Here is an 18,768-nt window from a genome sequence, read left to right as displayed (position 1 = left end):
CCATCCAAACACTAGTATGGGGAGCCCTGGAACTTATGAACCATGCTTATTCATCGTGGTCACCCCTTCCTATTATTCTCATGACAGGGAGTGTCATAGGGGTGGGTGCTAAATAAATGTTTGCCAAGTTAAATTAATAGCTATTTCCCAGAGTGCAGGCTCTGGAGGCAGACGGCTTTGGTTTTTAATCCTGGTGTTGCCAGTTACATGGGTCAGTGACCAAATCTCAGCAAGTCACTTGGCCAATGAGCCCAAAGTTCCAACCTGAAAATGAGGTAATATGTGCCCGGCAGGCTTGCCTGGCACACAGAAGGTACTCTGTAAATTGCAGCTGTTTTTATTTATTTATTTTTAAAATATATAGTTTTTGATTTCAGATAGGAAGGAGAGGAAAAGAGAAACAGAAACATCAATGATGAGAATCATTGATCAGCTGCCTCCTGCACAGCCCCTACTGGGAATTGAGCCTACAACCCAGGCATGTGCCCTGACCTGGAATCGAACCAGTGGTCTCCTGGTTCATAGGTCAATGCTCAACCACTGAGCCATGCTGGCCAGGCTGCAGCTGTTTTTAAACAATGAAAAGTTACATTTGAATTAGGAATTGGACTGGTTCTGGAAACCCCAAGAAGCAAAAGAAGGAGGAATGGCGGTAGCTCCAGGGAGCAGCTCTCATGGCCACACAACCAAGACCTCAGAGGAGTCTCGGCTCTCTGAAGCTTCAAGGGACTGGGGCCCTGGACAGTCCCTTGGGGAGGATGTTAGGAAGAGAGTCAAACACCCAATGGGTGGTTGGACTAGATGACTTTAGAGTCCCTCCCACCCAACCCTCCAAATTCAATGGACTGGCCACTTCATCAGACTCTTTGTAGGATGGAACCGTAGCTTTATGTTCATAACCATTTCCTGATCCTCCTTTCTCTCGCCAATCCTTTCACGTTGCTGCCAGGATGAATGTGCTAACATGTCAGTCTGGTCCTCTGATTCAAAGCCCTTGGCCCGGCTATGTGTTAACTGGCCCCCGCCCACAACTTCATTCTCTCAGGCTCCCCGGCCATGCCTGTGGGCACCAGTGTGCTCCAGCGACACCGAATGTCCAGCTGCTCCTGGAACACACGTGTTTGCTCACACCTCCCCGCCTTTGCTCCTGCTGCTGTTCCCACTCCCTTCCCCTCCTCTCCTTCCAGTTAAGTTCCACTTATTTTTTGAGGCTGATCAAATCCCACCTCCTCTGGGAATTATTTCCCAAGGGCCCCCACCCCCTCTGCCCATGCCCCCAATAGAGTTAGTTATGTGTTCCCCTCTACCTCCATAGCATTTTGTTTGTTTGTTTGTTTGTTTTTAATCCTCACCCGAGGATATTTTTTCCATTGATCTTCGGGGAGAGAGAGTGGAAGGGAGGGTGGAGGGAGGGAGGGAGAGGGAGAGGGAGAGGGAGAGGGAGAGAGAGAGAGAGAGAGAGAGAGAGAGAGAGAGAGAGAGAGAGAGAGAAACATCAATGTGAGAGAGACACATCATGATCCCCAGCCAGGACTGAGGAGCAAACCTGCAATCAAAGTATGTGCCCTTGACTGGGAATTGAACCCATGACCCTTCGGTCCATGGTCTGGTGCTCTAACCACCGAGAAAATCTGGCCAGGGCCCCCATAGCATTGTGTATAGAATTCCACAATACTATTTACATATTGTTATAATTTATGTCTTTACCACAAACCCAACAACACTATGGGGGCGCGAATGATTCATCTTTGTGTCGCCCAGTCTTGCACACCGTAGTACCTGCCACTACTCGAGATGACATTGTATAGCAGTGTCCTGGATTTTCTGTCTCCTCCACTGGACTGCCAGCTTCATGAGGGCAGAGACCTCTCCTGTGCTCTGTGTGTCCCCAGCACGTGGTAGAGTGCCCGGCACTTCACAGGTCCTCAGTCAACACTCTTTGAGTGAATGGGGGTGTAGAGTACAGCACGGTGGCTGTAGTTAACAAGACTGTGCTGTCTATTCGAAAGCAGCTAAGAGAGTAGACGTAAAAGTTTTCGGCACAAGAAAAAAACATTTTTGTAACTATGTGAGGTGATAGATGTCAACTAGACTTATGTGGTGATCATTTTGCAATATACAGAAGTAATCAAATCATTATGTTGTATGCCTGAAACCAATATAATGCTGTATGTCAGTTATATCTTAGTAAAATAAAATAAAATAAAATAAAATAAAACCGTTTCCAAGTTTCTGACAGAAAGATTCTTTGAGTGCATGAACATTTGTTAAGTGAATCAATGAGTGTGCGATTGAATCTTGTGAATTTGCTTCGCTTAAATTCCAGTGGGTTTCCCACTTTACTCTGGGTGACAGTTCACTGCAATGATTTTATAAAGACTCAAGTAAAATGATAAAAATAGCTAAATGTGGTTATTTCAGTTGTCTGTAGGGTAGGAATTCCACATAATTAAGATTCAATGAGAACCAGGCTTGAGTAAAAACTACATTAAAAGTCAGGTCCGGAACCTTGGCCAAGGCCCAGAATAAATCCCAGTGACCCTCCAAAGTCTTCAGACTCTGGGAAAGTCAGAAATGAAACAGAAATGATGGGCAGCCAGCAAGGCCACATTTCTCTAGAATCTCTAGATGTTCTCTGTACCTATTCGCCACCAGATGAAACTGGTACAAGTGGGAAGGGCTGGCAAAAGTGTCACTGTGCTGGGGGCTTTTGGGACAAGGTTCAAAAATTGTTTGCAGTCTATTCTAAGATGAGACCTGGTTCTGTTCAGCTCAGTGAAGCCCAATTCAGTTCAGTTCAATTCAAATTATTCAACTTAACTAACATCTATGAAGCTTCTCATCACACCTGGACTACGAACCAAACTCATCCACATGCCCAAAGACTCTGCAAGATCTGACCCTGCCCATCTTGGACTTCATTTCCTTCACTCATTCTGTTCCAGCCTCACTGGCCTCCTTGCTGTTCCTTGCATGGCCAAAAATGCTCCTGCCCCAGGGCCTTTGCACTTACTCTTCTCTCTGCCTAGCAAGGTCTTTCCTCAGATATCCACGTGGCCTCCTGCCTCATTTCCTCCAGGTCTCTGCTTAAGTACTTTCTCCTTAGAGAAACCTTCCCTGACCACCTTCGCTGAAATAGTACCTCACCTGGGTTGAGTTGCCCAGCTTTATTTCTCTTTATGTCACTTATCTTTGCCTGATAGTTTATTATGCAAACATTTGTCCTTGTCTGTTTCCAGGAGGATGTAAGCTCACAAAGACAGGTATTTTGCCTGGCATATGGCAGATGCTCTATAAATATTTGTTGAATGGATGAACGAAGAAATGAGTATCTGTCACATACCAGCTTCTACAATTAGTGATATTTCAACAGTCCCGACCCTTGATGAACTCATGGTCTAATGTGAAAAACGTAAGAAGCTACTTGACAAGCTTTATGGTAAAGGAATGCACAAAGTCTTAGGAGAGAATGAGTCAAAATTAGATAATGTTGAAGGATGTGTTGGGGAACACTGTCCTGGGCCTGAAGGGGGAGAGAGAGGGCTCCGAAGAATCCAGGCATGCAGAGCCAGTCCAGGGAACTCTGTGTGGGGTAGCTGAGGGATATGTGAATGGGAGGCCCTCTGGCAGATGAACTTGAGAGATAATAAATGCATGAACAGAGAGGCCATTGATAGAACAGTGATTATCTCCTTGGAGCGAGGGTCTGTGCTGAGTTTTGTGGAGGACACAGGGATTTAGAACTTGGGTCTGGCGTTCTATCAAGCAAGAGAATTTCAGTGTGGCCACACTTCCCCAGTTTCCCGGGGAAGCGTCTATTGCAGCGGTTCTCAACCTGTGGGTCACGACCCCTTTGGGGGTCGCCTAAGACCATCCTGTATATCAGATATTTACATTACGATTCATAACAGTAGCAAAATTACAGTTATGAAATAGCAACGAAAATAATTTTATGGTTGGGAGTCACAACATGAGGAACTGTATTAAAGGGTCGCGGCATTAGGAAGATTGAGAACCACTGGTCTATTGCAATAAGTCTGTTTGTCCTTATTTATCCTTGCATATGTGTTTTGATTGGTCACTTTTGATTGGTGGGTGGGAGCAGACAGGGGCCATCAGAGAAGGAAAGGCAGGTAACTGTAATGCAAGGCTGGCCTGACATGGCCTTGTGAGACGTGCTTATAAAGTGCTCTGGGGTCTGAGGAGGGACCGGGCCTTCAGGGGAGGAATTTGGAGGCAGTGGAACCTGCTGACCATGTCAGTATTGTCAGCAAGTTGGTCCTTGGTTTTGCCTATTTACTGGTTCATTTTTTTCTTCACAAAAATGTTCTTCCCAGCCCAGTTGGTGTGGCTCAGTTGGTTGAGCGTCGGCCCATGCACCAGGAGGTTGCTGGTTCGATTCCCGGTCCGGGCACATGCCCAGATTGCAGGCTCTATCCTCAGTAGGGGGCATGGAGAAGGCAGCCGATTGATATTTCTCTCTCATCGATGTTTCTTTCTCTCTCTCCCTCCTGTCTCTGACATAAATAAAAGCATATTTTAAAAAATGTTCTTTCCACATCCTGCCGCTGTGCCTGGGGAGTGCCATGGGAGGGGCGGGGGCGGGGGGATTCTGTTTAAGGAACTAATGGAGAGCCTTGTGACCAAGACTGCAAAGGGCTCGCTCCAGCCTTGGCGTTGAACTGTTCGGTGAGAACAGCAGCCTGGGAAAAATATCCACCTCCCTCCACCAGCACATTCTGCCTAAATTCCTGGGCGAGCCTGAGCCTGGCTGGCTGACTCTCCGCAGACTCACACACCGATTTGAAAGAACCAAGGAAGCATCCACCGGCAAAGTTTTCTTATATCCGGGGGGAAAGGGGGGGGGGGGGGGGCGGGGGGGGGAGGGGACAGAAACACAGAGCAACAACCTACAGCCCAGAACGATAAACAAACACGACCACCAAACCGACAAACAAATGATTTCTGGAACTGTGGAGACTTCCTAATCTACACACGTGGCCAAGTGTGTATGCAATGAGCTCGGTACAGGGTGCGAGCTCAAGACTAGCTTTCTAATGCTGCCCAATGTCTCCTCTCCATTCTGGAAGCAATCCAGGAATCCAGGAAGGGGGCGGGGCTTCCCAGGGGTCCCTAGAACCGCCCTCCGTTTCCATCTGGCCGCTCAGGCTTTGAGAAAATCTCAAGACTTTTCTAGAGTCAGTCTCTTACGTCGGGAAAAACAGCCCTGGCTGGTCTCCCCACTTTCTTTCTTTCTTTCTTTTTTTTTTTTTTTTAAATATACTTCACTGATCTTTTACAGAGAGGAAGGGAGAGAAACAGAGAGCCAGAAACATCGATGAGAGAGAAACACCGATCAGCTGCCTCCTACACACCTCCCACCGGGGATGTGTCCGCAACCCAGGTACATGCCCCTGACCGGAATGGAACCCGGGACCTCTCAGTCCGCAGGCCGACGCTCTATCCACTGAGCCAAACCGGCTTCGGCAGGTCTCCCCACTTTCATAATCCAGGGAGACTGTATGTGTGGAACAGCCCTGGACACCAGGAAGGGCTTGCTCTGAGAGCTTTTGATAATGACTGTGGCTGGAGACCTCTCAGGCCAGAAGGGTGCCATCCTCCTTACGTTTCCCACAAAACATTTCTTTCTGGAAGAGGCAATAGCCGGGGCTGGGGTGGGTAAGCCAGCCTCGCAGGGCCCTCCTTCTGCAATTTCTCATGGGAGGCCGCGTGAAATGACCCCTCGGTGGCTCCCCTCCGGGCAGACTGCTCTTTTTATAGCCATTCCCTCTACGCTGGTGTTTTAGTCATGCGACTGTGCACAGCTTTAAAGCTGCATTTCACAAATTGGAAACAACCCAAACGACCAGGAAACTGGGAACTGTTAGGCAAATTATGGTGCGTCCACAAGACGGAATATTTTGCAGTCATTAAAAAATGATGCTTACGAATGTCTTGTAGGGAAAAAAAAGCTCATACTAAGTGAAATTAAAAAAGATATGAAATTACAGATATGCCCAGTACAACTATTTAAAAAAGCCTCACTATTTGTATTTTTTTAAAGAAAGACAAGAAAATATGTCAAATAATCATTCTGGCTACCTCTGGGTAGCTGAACTGTAGATAATTTAAATTTTCTTTCCTATGTTTTCTTTGGACTGTCTAAAACTTGAAAAATGAGCATATATAGCTCAGTAGAAATATGAGAATATGAGCCTTTGAATTTCTAGCACCTTGTGTGTACTGTGAGCAGCCCGTGAGGAGAACAAATTAGAGAGAGGGGGAGAGGGTGATGAAATCAACACGAACCCCAGGCTGCACGGGGAGTCAGACTTCGAGGAACGTAAAACCAACCCAGACACGCTGTCTACCGGGCAAGTGACCAGCTGCACTGCCTGGGCTGTTTTCCATAACACGTGAAACCCGCTGGCGCTGGCAGCTGCCAACACACTACTTCTGAAGGGAAGAAAAGGAGCGGAAACTTGGCGTGGGGCAGAGCTTTGGAAGCGGGCTCAGCGGGGAGAGCCTCCCTCCCTGGCCTGTCCGTTCCCAGGCACCTGGGCTCCTGCTGGCCCCTGCCATGTTTGCACTGGGCAGTTTTAAGGGTGGAGTTTTGCTCATGTTCTTCATATAAATATACAGATATTGATTTCAGAGAGGGAGGGAGAGAGAGATAGAAACATCAATGATGTGAGAGAATCATTGATGGCTGCCTCCTGCACGTCCTACACTGGGCATCGAGCCCACAACCTGGGCATTTGCCCTGACTGGGAGTCGCACCGTGACCTTCTGGTTCATAGGTCGACATTCAACCACTGAGCCACACCGGCTGGGCTGCGCATATTCTTTAAAAAAAAATGTGCTGCCTGTTCAAAACACTCGGGTACAGTGCTCGAGGTCCCAGACGCAGGGCTGCAAAGGGCTGCCAGGTCCAGGCAAACGAGAGAGAACTGGAAATCCCAGGAGGCTCCGCAGCTTTCCTCAGGGCCACTCGGCAAAGGACGGAGCCCGCTGGTGGCATCTCGCACTGGGGGCACCGAGGATGGCGTTCGGTCAGGCCATGCGCCTGTCATCTGTCTGTGGGCTCTTGCTGGAACCTTCTCACTGGTCCCTGCTGCACTGCCTGCTCCATTCTCCTGCTGCCAGACTGTTCTCCCCTCCCGCCGCCCCCTGCTCACCCACTCTGTGCCAGGCCCTGGCTGGCTGTCGGAGAGAGCAAGGGACGAGCAAAGCCTGGGAGGAGCTCAAAGTCTGGCAGCAGAGACAGACATGGAAGCAAATGATGCCAGACCCGGGGCCACAGGGGACCCAGAGGACACTGACTCTGGAATCACAGTGCTTGGGCTCAACCTCCAGCCCAGCCACTTACTAGCTTAGCCGTGTGACCTTGGGCATGTCCTTGAACTTCTCTAAGCCTCACTCTCCTCATCTGTGAAAGAGGCAGAATGACAGTATCTCCGAGGGTGACTGTGAAGTTGGGAAGTATATTAAAGCAAGAATGTTAAGTTCTTGTAGCCCTAGGATATGAAGGTGCTACTATACACGTAAGATTCTTGTGAGGACTCAATGGCTAATGCACTTAGAAGGGAGCCTAGCCCTAGCTGGTTTGGCTCAGTGGATAGAGCGTGAGCCTGCGGAGTGAAGGGTCCCAGGTTTGATTCTGGTCAAGGGCATGCGTACCGGTGGCGGGCTTGATCCCCAGTAGGGGGCGTGCAGGAGGCAGCCAATCAATGATTCCCTCTTATCATTGATGTTTCTATCTCTCCCTTCCTATCTGAAATCAATAAAAATACATTTAAAAAAGGGATCCTAGTTCGTTGTAAATACTTGGTAAAACTTGGTGGTGATGGTGAGGATGGTGGTTGTTTTAAAAACCTCAGTTCTAAGATGATCAAAGCATGGGAACGTGGAATGTGACTCGGCAGGTGAGCTGGTCCCTGGTCCCTGCACTCACTCCTTACCTGAATGCTTATGGAGTGCTGATTATCATGGGATCTGCATTGAGTTTCTAGTTCAGTGCTGTCCAATAGAAGTTTCTGTGATGCTGGAAATATCCTATATCTGAGCTGTTCAACACAGAAACCACTAGCTACAGTACACGCATTTGATCAGACCAACCCCACATGTTAGCAGAGGGGGCTGGTGTTAAACATGAGCCCTGTGGCTTGTCACCTGCCGTCGGGAGCAATCTCTCCCCCTGGGCTGGGAAACACTCCTGGGTAACGGAGGCTAAGCTGCTTGAGGAGCCCTGGAGGTGGAGGTGTTAACAGCCTGACGCTCAGGATCTGCCCTGCTGCCTCTCCTCCGGGAAGACACCTGTCACTCCTGCCTCATCCTTCCCTTGCACGCTTGTCGCTAATCTGCTATCCCTGAGCTACTTCAGATCAGTTGGCCACCTCGCTAGGCTAAAGATGGTCATTATGTTCGATGCTCAGCGTCTTCCCTTGGCCGCTGCTCCAGAGCCGGAGCATCCCGCAGACCGGCCACGTCGGACCTCTGGAATCCATCCATCGTGGAAATTGCAGAGGGATCTATCTGGCATCTCATGAGGTTAGGGGAGGAGACGCCCTGCAAGGTTCAATCCAGCCCCCAAAGCCTGGGAAACGTTTACTAGGCCCCTACTATGTGCCAAGCTCTACCAGAGAGCAAAAGTCACCATAAAAGCTTGTTCTTTTGCCCTTATGTAACTTAAAAATGGGGATTGGAGTAGGTTGGGGAAATAAATGGCAAACACACAAAACATGTAATACCTTGTTATTCACAGAGTGGCTCATGGCCCAGCGGCATCACTTCACCTGGGAGCTTGTTAGAGATAAAGCATCTCAGGCCCCGCCCCAGACCTAGTGAACGGAATCTGCATTTTAATGAGCTCCCAGGGGGTTCAAGCGCACATCGATGTTTGAGAAGCCCTGCTAAGCGTGTACACCCAGGTTATAAGCACCACGACAGTGAGAATAATAATGGCCATTATCCATAAAGAGCCTCATGTGTGCTGGATTTTAAGTGAGATATAAATATATATATACATACACACACATAAATATCGAAGAGCTTCCTAACAGCCCTCTGAAATAGAATCTATGGTATCTCCCTTTTTTACTGATGAGAAAACTGAGACTCAGAATGGTTAAGTAACTTGTTCAAAGTCACACAGTTAATAAGAGTTAGAACCAAGGTATTAACTCAGGCATTCTGGCTCCAGAAAAAAAAAAAAAAATCCAGAGATATAATTAACGTGCTGTGAAAGTCTTTAATGTTACCTCAAAAGCTTCCAAACAGCCTTTTCCTACTGAGCAGCAATTAGAATTAATTGTCTCATCTGTAGATGAAGACATTTCTGCTTCACGAAGTTAATGTACGGATTCAGTTAAACTCTGTTAAGTGCCTCCATAGCACATGGCACATAGTAGGTGCTCATCCATTGTCGATTACTTTCCTTTTGGCATCCTAATGCTGCTGTTAAGGAGAGCTTATGAGGTGTCAGATCCAGTTCTGGTCTCATTTCCCTTCTTGAATCCCTTCTGGCTTTTCACTGCTTATAGGAGAAAGTCCTGACGTCTTGGCCAGTCTCTCAACTTTCCTTCCAGTCTAGTTTGTCGCTGTATCCAACACCTTTTCCGAACAAGATCTCACTTTCTTTTCTCTCACCTTCCTGCCTCCCATGAATGCTATACCCACCCAGCATTCATTTGATATTTTTGATACTCACAGACCTGCCCATATGTGAAGTTGCATAACCTTGCTGCATCTCAGTTTCCTCATCTGTAAAATGGGGAGAGGTAAGACTAGCTCCTACCTCAAGGGGAATTGTGAAGGTTGAATTCGTTAATACATATAAAGGGTATAGAGAAGGGCCTGCCACATACTAAGTGTCAATCAAAATCTCTTATAATATCTAAGAAGAGGTCAATCTAGATTAAAGGAGTAAATCATAATTCTTGCCATTAATGGATCAACTGCTATGTTTCCGTGATTATGTATGGCTTTTACAGAAGTTAGTTCACTAGTCATTGAAATTACCTCATGCAGTAGGATTATTATTTCTTGTTTATAGCTGAGGTCTGGGGCCTGGGGCAAGGGAACAGTAGAGCCAGTACTAAGCTGAGGGCTGCCTGAGTTGACAACAGCAATATGGCTCTCTGGGCCATGGGCCAGAACTCACTGGTTTCAGACCCTGCTCTGTTCAGTTCCACAAGCATTTATTGAGCAGTTCCTATATGCTATGCACTGAACTAGGCCCTGGATGGACACTCAGTGCATCCTGAGGTAGTAGAAAAGGGTTCTTGGAGGAGGTGATACCTAAAATGAGTCTTGAAGGATGAAATGATAGAGGTAGTCAGATGATGGAGCAGAAGGGAGACAGCATTCTAGGAAGAGGGCAAAACATGTGCAAAGGCACTGAAGTACTGCAGATGTGCTTATGTGCTTATGACTGCAGACATTTCCCTCATCCAACTAGGCCTCTGTTTTATCACCCTCGACATATCATCCTCGACATATCATCCTCACATTCAGCATGCTTGTTCCCAGGTCTCTCTTGACATTAAATCCTATGTCCAATAATCGAACAGGCACTGAAAAACCTTGCTTTTGGAGATTATTCAATAATAGAGATCAACTATGTATGTTTATTTTGTGAAACAACCAAAAAAAATTACATATCCACAGAAAACTAAGGTCGGAAGGAAATGCCCCACATGGTCTCAGCGCTTATTCCTGAATGCAGAGACTATGGGTGATCCAACATTCCTTCTTTATTGTTGTTTTGTGCTTACCACATTTTATTTAATACGTATATTAGTTTTATATCCTATAAACAGTCAGGAGGATTATTTAAAAATTTTTAGGGATTAGGGATGAGTCAAACATTATTTCTTTAAAACTATAGCCCATTGATAGCAAAACAAACTCATGAATACAAGCACAGACCAGGGTCTGACTCCAAGAGTTCAAACGCTAGTTCTGCAACTTTAACTACATGATCTTGGGTAAGTTAATCAATGCCAGTTAACATAACTGAAAAAAAGTTTCATAAAACATACTTACTTTTCCTCATGTAAAATATTCTAATTTTACTTTTTAATTCAATTCTACCTCATTTTTAAAAATGCAGGTTACAACTCAGAACATCAGGGGTCAGCAAATTTTTCTGGAAAAGGCCAGAGTATTTTTCAGCCTGGTGGGCCATGTGATGTCCGTCACAACTAAATCAAAAGTGCAAAAGCAGCCATAAACAATGTGTAAACAAATGAGCATGGCTGTGTTCCAATAAAACTTTATAAAAACAGGCAGTGGGCCAGATTTGGCCTATGGGGTATAGTTTGCCAGGCTCTGCACTGCATTGATTTAATGGCCCATTAATGGGCTGTAACTTACAGTTTGAAACTATTGGGATTAGAGTTTGTTTTCACCCTCGCCAGATGAAATAAATTGCAGCAATGCTCGAGTTACAAATGAATCATGTTTTAAAACATAATTCTAATTATGTTAGAAGGCAACATAATTATTTTCCCCTTAGAACCATTTATATGGTGGCTAAGATGCCAGGCCAGTCCACAGAAGCTCCCATATAGCTCTGCATAAAATAGGCCTAATATATGGTCCTCTCCTCTATCGTGTCTCATTCATCGACTGACTCTGAATTTCTCCAGGACCTACTAGCACTGGGCTGGGTATTTGGGGAACTTTTGCGCCAGGTGTGATCACTGCCCTTAGGAAGATGAAGTAGAATTCTTCCCCTGGGAATAGGCTTCTGCATCCCTGCTTAGGATGCCAGGAACAGCTAGTGAGGTCCTGTGAGATGTGTGGCCAATAATGCTCAAAAGTACTAAATTGTGCAAATGATTCACTTGTGAGTTATTTATTTTATAAAGTAAAATACAAGAGTATAGTGGAACTTTGTCAACTTTTTTGGTTGCCCAGAATCACTGATGATCTTACTGTGTTTGGAATATTCCCATATGATTAATCCATTGTTCAACAAGGTAGAAATTCACCTTCCCAGACTCCCTTGCAGCTATGGTGCAGGCATGTGGCCTGGGCTCCACTGATTGGGAAGCAAGTGGTGTGACATGGGTGGAACATAGAGCTGACAGGGTGTTAGCAGAGACACTGAGCTCTCAGGGGTAATGGTGACAGAGGTCCTGTTGGGAGTGTACAATGCCCAGCCTCAGTGGTGTGAGGTCAAGTGTCTGTGCCAAGCCCTGGAGAATGGGAGGTCTCTGCTGGATGGGGTGCAACTTGGGCATTGTTCCAGCTTGTGTATCCTCAAAGCTGGGTTCTCTGGCTTCAATGTCCACCAGCAGTCTTAAGCTCTACTAAACATTTAGACTCATGGGACTACCATGGGACAACATCAGATGTCCCTTTTAGTGGAAGTCCTAATAGCAATGCACCCAGCCATTCCAGAGCTATCTTCTCTCCAGGTGACACTCAGGTGCAAGGAGAGGAGATCCACTCGGGGGGATGTGAAAACTTCCCTAGTTTATGAACCCCAATATCTCTTGTAACAACTCCATAAAAATAGCTGCCAAGGCTCCTGTGCAAACATTGCCAGTTATTAGAGTCAATGAATTCAAAGCAGCCTCAAGCTCTGGATGTTTATGAAATATTTATAAACTTGGGACTACCAAACCAGATCTAATGGATCAATCTAGGGTCAATCTGACCACAAGCAATGTTGCTTAATAACACGGTTAATACTGAAAATTTTAGCAGGTTTCCAGAGAAACAGAGTTAGCGAATTAACCCAGGTCAAACTCTCATGAGGAAGGAAAAAGGATTTGGTAACCTCTACCTATACTGGACCCCTCAGAAGTTTTATTTTCTGCTTTAAGCAGCCATAGTAGGTTCAACTTTTACAACTAAGCATTCCTAGAGTTTGTTTCCAGCCTTGCCAGTGTTGCTTGCATCAAGGATGCTTCCACTCACTTGGAGTAGGAGACATTCCTTAATGGGAAAGAATGGGGAAGAGTTATACCTAGAATGCTGGAAATTTCACATAACCCTGGATCTGTCCATTGGAGCGTGTGGAAATTTGAAAAATCACTGTGTCACAAAGGCCACAGATGAAAAAGCATTAAGAACAGATATATCTGAGGTGATCTTTCAATAGCGTGAATGTCTTGGAAGATGTATTTGGGTACCATTAACTTCTAGTGTCAGTTGTGTTTGCCTTATTAAACCGATTTCTTCAAGCGTCAGGGCTTCCATTGTTAAGACTATTTTGCTTCTCCCTCTAGTTTTCATCAAATAAGTGGTTGGTGATGGTATACTTGGGTTTGTGGTTGAGATTCCCCTAGTAGACAGTCCGCCACATCGTACAGCTCTTCTTGCAAAAGGACTGAGAACTGCCACTGCCGAGGTTCACATTCTGGTTTGTTTTTAGTGAGGCTGGGGGAGAGTAGAACTGCCTAACTGTCTAATGTTCTAGGTGAAGCTGATCAACGTCTCTCTGAGGCATTACCAGCTACCGCAGGCAACAGGATACGCCTATTTTCCTAATATTTATCATTTTGTGGCAACAAATTACTGAAATCATCCATAACCAAAATGCATCTAGGAATCACTGATACTTCCAGTAATGATGGAGGGAAAGAAAATCTTATCATGATTTACGATGGTTCCATTTTAAAACAGTAGCCTCACGTGGCCCCTACCCTCAAAATTAAGGAGAAGAAATATTGCCTAATCATAATCTCACAAGATTTATTTGGGTTTTCTTTTTAATAAAAATACCTGAGTTACCCGAAAGATTTCAGAAGTTCAAAAAACAGAAGCCAAAGTTCTGGAGAAATTTAAATGACAGAAATTTCAGACTGGCACTGAGTTTCTTCAAAATCCCACAGTGAAAAATGAAGCTATCCAAAACAAACGCAGCAACCCCAAATCTGTACCCGCATGAGAGAGTAAAATGGTGCACGTGGGCCTTGTTCCAAATGCTCCAGCCAAGAAAGGCTCTCCTGACAAGGAGAAATGGTTTCAGGCACAACACAATCCGTATTTCAGTCAACTGATATTTCTCAGCCTTTCTGCTGGGCATGAGCAAAAGCATACTATTCTTCAGACCCGTTCCCGGAACAACTTCTAGACTCGTGGAAAACCTTATGAGCACCGTGGCCCTTCCTGCCTTTGCCAGAATAGAAGTAAAGAGTCAAGGAAATCTTGTTTGATCTGGGGAGGAGTGGGGGGAAGGAGACAGAAAGAGAGAGAAGAAAGCAACTCCTGATTCAAGTCCTACCTCCCGCTGGAAATGCCTTGTTCATGGAGGATTTAGGATGCAATCGGTGTAAACACTTGACTGAAACAGTTAGAGGCTCTCTCTTGTCTGAAGGAAATGTATGTTTTCAGATGCTAAACACCAATGCCTGTCCCATCAGGGAAAGGAAGAAATAGCTTTTGTCTAGAAGGAATCACACACAGGCTTCTGTAGGGACATGATAACAGTATTTTAGAACAACAACAACAACAACAAAAGAGCATAACATCAGCTACTTTTTGGGAGACGCGGACAAAGGGAGGTCCCCTTGTACCAGGCATGGCACTGGATGTCTTAGCTAAAATCGAACTCCTTGTTGACGCCAGTCCCGCCAGGCTGGGCTTGTTCTCATTTAAAGCTGAGGAAATGATCTGTTCAAGGTCTCAGAGCTGGAAGAGGCAGAGCTGGGACCCAAACTCAGAGGCCCACCTGACTCCTAAAGCCATGCCCTTTCCAGAGGACCAAAGTGAACAGAACTCAAACATGACATGCTCCGCTTTGTATTTTGTGTTGTTGCCTGAAAATTCAACCAAAACGGAATGGAAAGACCGAGATACATGACTCCAACAGATCCTGGGCCGTGTTCTCTTTCCCGTCCTCCCCGGCGGCTCATCCTCATTAAAACTTGTCCCAGAAAGTGGAAACCTTAGGGGTCTTCCTACAATGGAGGTCAGAGAAAGTGATGTCTGGCTGGGAATGGTGGTGGTGGTGGTGGGGGTCATCTGCTTAGAGGTGGGAGCTGAAGACGTGAGGGGTTGAGTCAGAGAAAATGTGCTTTGCACAAGCAGTGGATGGGGCTGGGGGCTGCAGACACAGGCTCTCCACAGGCCAACGGTTTCCATTCTCTCCACTCTCAGGATTCACACTCACAGAAAGCGGCGTCTTGGTGTGTCTGACCGAGGTTATTTCTGCCTGGGGACCAGGAACATTTTGCCATCTCTCATTTGGGGCATGTTTGGCACATGAAGAGAGGTACCCACTGATTTGGCCTGGATAGTGGGAGCCGTGAGTAAGCCCCTGATTTAAGCTAACTCCAGACTGGATTGAAATCTTAAAGCTAACTTGGGATTTTTTTTTTTTTTAAAGGCAACTTCTGTCTAGCTCACGCTCCATCTTCGGCCCCAAACTGAAAGCCAAGAGACGCGGTTTTGTGGCGGAGCCCGCTTTTAAGCCTGAATGCATTCTGGCAGGCACAGAGCAGCCAACGAGAATTTTAAAACAACTTGGAAACATTTAACAGAGAAAGGAAAACTGCACTGAGGCCAAATGGGAATTGTTTAGCTACATGCAGATAATATCTACAACAATAAAAAGCGAACATTTACTGAGCACTTACTATGTGCTGGGCACTATTCCATTCATCTAATCTTCCAACAGCCCCGTGAAAGGGTTACTCTTAGCAGTCCTACAATGCAGATGAAGAAGCTGAGGCACAAAGAGGTGAAGGCCCTTTCCCAAGGCCCCCTGGATTAAAAAAATATTTTTATTGATTTTTAGAGAGAGAGAGAGAAAAGGAGAAGGAGAAGGAGAGAGAGAGAAACGTGGATCGGCTGCCTCCCGCACATCCCCTATTGGGGACCGAGAACTGCAACCCAGGCTTGTGCCCTGACTGGGAATCGAACTGGCAACCTTGTGGTACACAGATGATGCCCAACCAACTGAGCCACGCCGGCAAAGGCAGGCCGCCTGGCTTTCCATTGGAAGAGCCTGGATTTGAACTCAGTGTCTGGGTCACAGAGCCTGCTCTCTTAACCACTGTTCTGATGGACAGGGGTCACTACCACGGGAGCTGGAGAAAAGAGGCCTGCGTGGAGGGTGTGGGGGCTGATCCGTGAGACACTGGGAGGTGAGCTCTGTGGACATGTTCCCAGAGGAAGTGGGGATGCCTGCAGGGCAGTTTCTGAGGCCCTGCCTCTGACAGGGTGGAACATGGGAACCACTTAGCTCAGCCACTGGTTTACAGATGGGGAAACTGAGGCACGGGGAAGCAGAAGGATGGAGCCAAGGAGCAGCAGGACCCGGGTCAGAGGGGGCTTCGCCTCCCAGGAAGCTCTCCCTTCTTTCTCCCCTGTTTTTCTTTCCCGTGAGGATGCTGCTTCCCCCAGCAAACCAGTCTCCCACCCCCCTGCGTGGCCCATTCTGGATGAGCAGGTATTGACGGTCTAACCCCCTTCCCCTCGGAGGGTCTCGGGCAGCCAGAATGAAATGCAGGTAACACTCCAGGAGCTGGCATCCCCCAAAGGTGCCTTCACAAGGAGGCTACCCTGCACTACCCAGACCTTCACCTCCCCCAGAATTTGCAGACTTGCTCTTCTGACCTAGGTCATTTTTTTTTTTTTAAACCTGGAACTGGACCTGCTCTATGAAATCCCACTTCCAAGACTCCACCAGGGTCTCAGGTACCTCCTCAGGCCCATGGTTCCCATCTGGACCTCTCCAGTGAATCTCTGGGAGCTGGGCAATCCTGATCCCAGCATCCCTCCCCTCCCCCACCCCTGCGCCTCCGTGGAAGGAGGCAGTGCCCACCCTCCCACCACTAGGCGGTGATGACCAGAGGGGAGCTCCCCTCTTTGGCGAAGCGAAGGCCAGTCTTACCTTTCCACCTGGAGGTTGACTTTGGAAGGCTCCACGTTGGGATTTTCCCACTCCATTTGCGGGCAGTGCATGAAATAGCAAAGGGTGTACAGGGCCTCAGGCTCCCAGTAGAGCGCCCCCTGCTTGTGGTGCAGGGGGGTGCCGTTGCCGTGGTGCTTGGCATTGAGGGGCTGCAGGTGGTGCATTGCTCGGGACACCAGGTCGCCTGTAGACAGAAGTAAGAGTTCAGATCCCTCAGGCAGCAAAGACTTGCAGAAAAGATGTGCCTGAAGATCCCTGAGAAATCCTGTTTCATCGACAAAGCAAACTGAGACTCAAGGTGTCAAGAGTAGTCAGAAGCAGAGACAGATTTCAACCTGGACATGTGTGACTCTCATGCCTGCTGTCTTCAACCTCTTTTTCTGAGTGAAGCCCAGTGCCGCCTGGTCCAGCTCCAAGTCCGTCTACAGATAGCTGGCATTTTGCAGCCAAGGTGTTAACAGATGCCATTTACCCTTGATTCAGTAATTACATTTCTGGGACTCTGTCCCAATGTTGGAATCCAAAATGCAGCAAAATCTTCATGCACAAGGATTTTCACCCAAACCTGATTTACAGGGTCCACAAGTTGACAAAGAAACAAATGTTTAAGAATAAGAGCGTGGTTAAATAAACTCTGGTATATCCACATGATACCATCATCAACTTATGCAAGTCATTAAAAATGTTTACATAGAGGTGCAAAGTCACAAAAAATCCTGATGTTAAAATGGTGAGTGCGAAAAGAGTGAAATTCAAAACTGCATACAGTGTGATTAGGATTATGTTATTAAAAAGTATGTACTGAGTAAATATTAAAAAAAAAATCAAACCGTTGACCATGGATTTGTCTGCCTAGTGGGATTGTGGGTAATATTCCTTTATAGCCAACATTTCTGTAGTTTCTGAGTTTTGAGTTATGGAGTGTGCTACTTGGTAGGTATTATCGGAATAATAAGCTTCCTGAAGTAGTATTTTTTATTTTCTTGTAACTTCCATCTCAGGTCAACTTGGAGTACACTCACCTTTCCATCTGTTTTTCTTGAGAGCTCCCATAAAAAAAGCTCAAAACAAACAAACAAACAAACAAAATCAAAAGGGAGTGGAGAAAAGAAAAGGGTCCGTGTTTAGGGCCCCGGCACTGCTCCCCTATCCTCCAAGACACTGGGGAGCCTTTTGCCTCGGGCGGGCTAACCATCTCCTCTGAGCATCATTCAGCTCGCCCTGCACTTCCAGGTTCCCTGCTTTTGTTCTTATTGTTTCACACCTTAGAGTGCCCATCCTCCCAACTACTGAAGACCTTCAAGGCTGTGATCAAATGCCTCTTCTTACATGGAGCCCTCCAGAATGCCCCCAGTCAGAATCAATCTCCCCTTCCCCTGTGTACCCGCCACATTTGCTAATACAGCTAAAACATTACTTGTTTAATTCTGTCATGTTTCCCACTTAACTGTCCACACATCTGAGCCTCCAGGGCAGAGATCATGACTTATTCCTTGTTCTGTTCCTGAAGTAGCAGTGTAGTACAGTGGCTAGGAAGGTGCTCTCTGGACTCAGACTGCCATCATCACCACCATCATCATTTCCATCAACATCATCACCACCACCATCATCATTTCATCATTTCCATCAAAATCATCATCATTTCATCATTATTTCCATCACCATCACCATCACCATCATCATCATTTCATATCATTTCCATCAACATCATAATCATCATCACCACTATCATCATCATTTCATCATCATTTCCATCAACATTATCATCGTCACCACCACCATCATTTCATCGTCCTTTCTGTCAACATCATCATCATCACCATCACCATCATTATCAGCCTAGTCCTTGGATCAGAGGCCCCAAGGATGTCTGAGCAGGGCTGGCCGTTGGAGAT

General features: G+C 46.5%; 1 protein-coding gene across 11 annotated transcripts in view; it reads right to left on the bottom strand.

Moving 5' to 3' along the window:
- The window catches only part of BTBD11 (BTB domain containing 11), a 261,870-nt gene that overhangs the window by 85,336 nt on the left and 157,766 nt on the right, over positions 1 to 18,768 (bottom strand). For all 11 annotated transcript variants that reach the window (XR_004965706.1, XR_004965708.1, XR_004965707.1 and 8 more), the window contains exon 3: positions 16,853 to 17,057. Coding sequence is in view for 8 of the 11 variants with exons in the window: in XM_036296936.1 (XP_036152829.1) it covers positions 16,853 to 17,057 (205 nt within the window). In the remaining 3 variants the exon portion in view is untranslated. The remainder of the gene's footprint in view (positions 1 to 16,852; positions 17,058 to 18,768) is intronic.

Source organism: Myotis myotis, unplaced genomic scaffold, assembly GCF_014108235.1.
Source record: "Myotis myotis isolate mMyoMyo1 unplaced genomic scaffold, mMyoMyo1.p scaffold_m19_p_3, whole genome shotgun sequence".
Taxonomy (NCBI): Eukaryota; Metazoa; Chordata; class Mammalia; order Chiroptera; family Vespertilionidae; genus Myotis; species Myotis myotis.
Note: the sequence above shows the minus strand (reverse complement) of the source record. Positions and strands in the feature narration are given on the sequence as shown.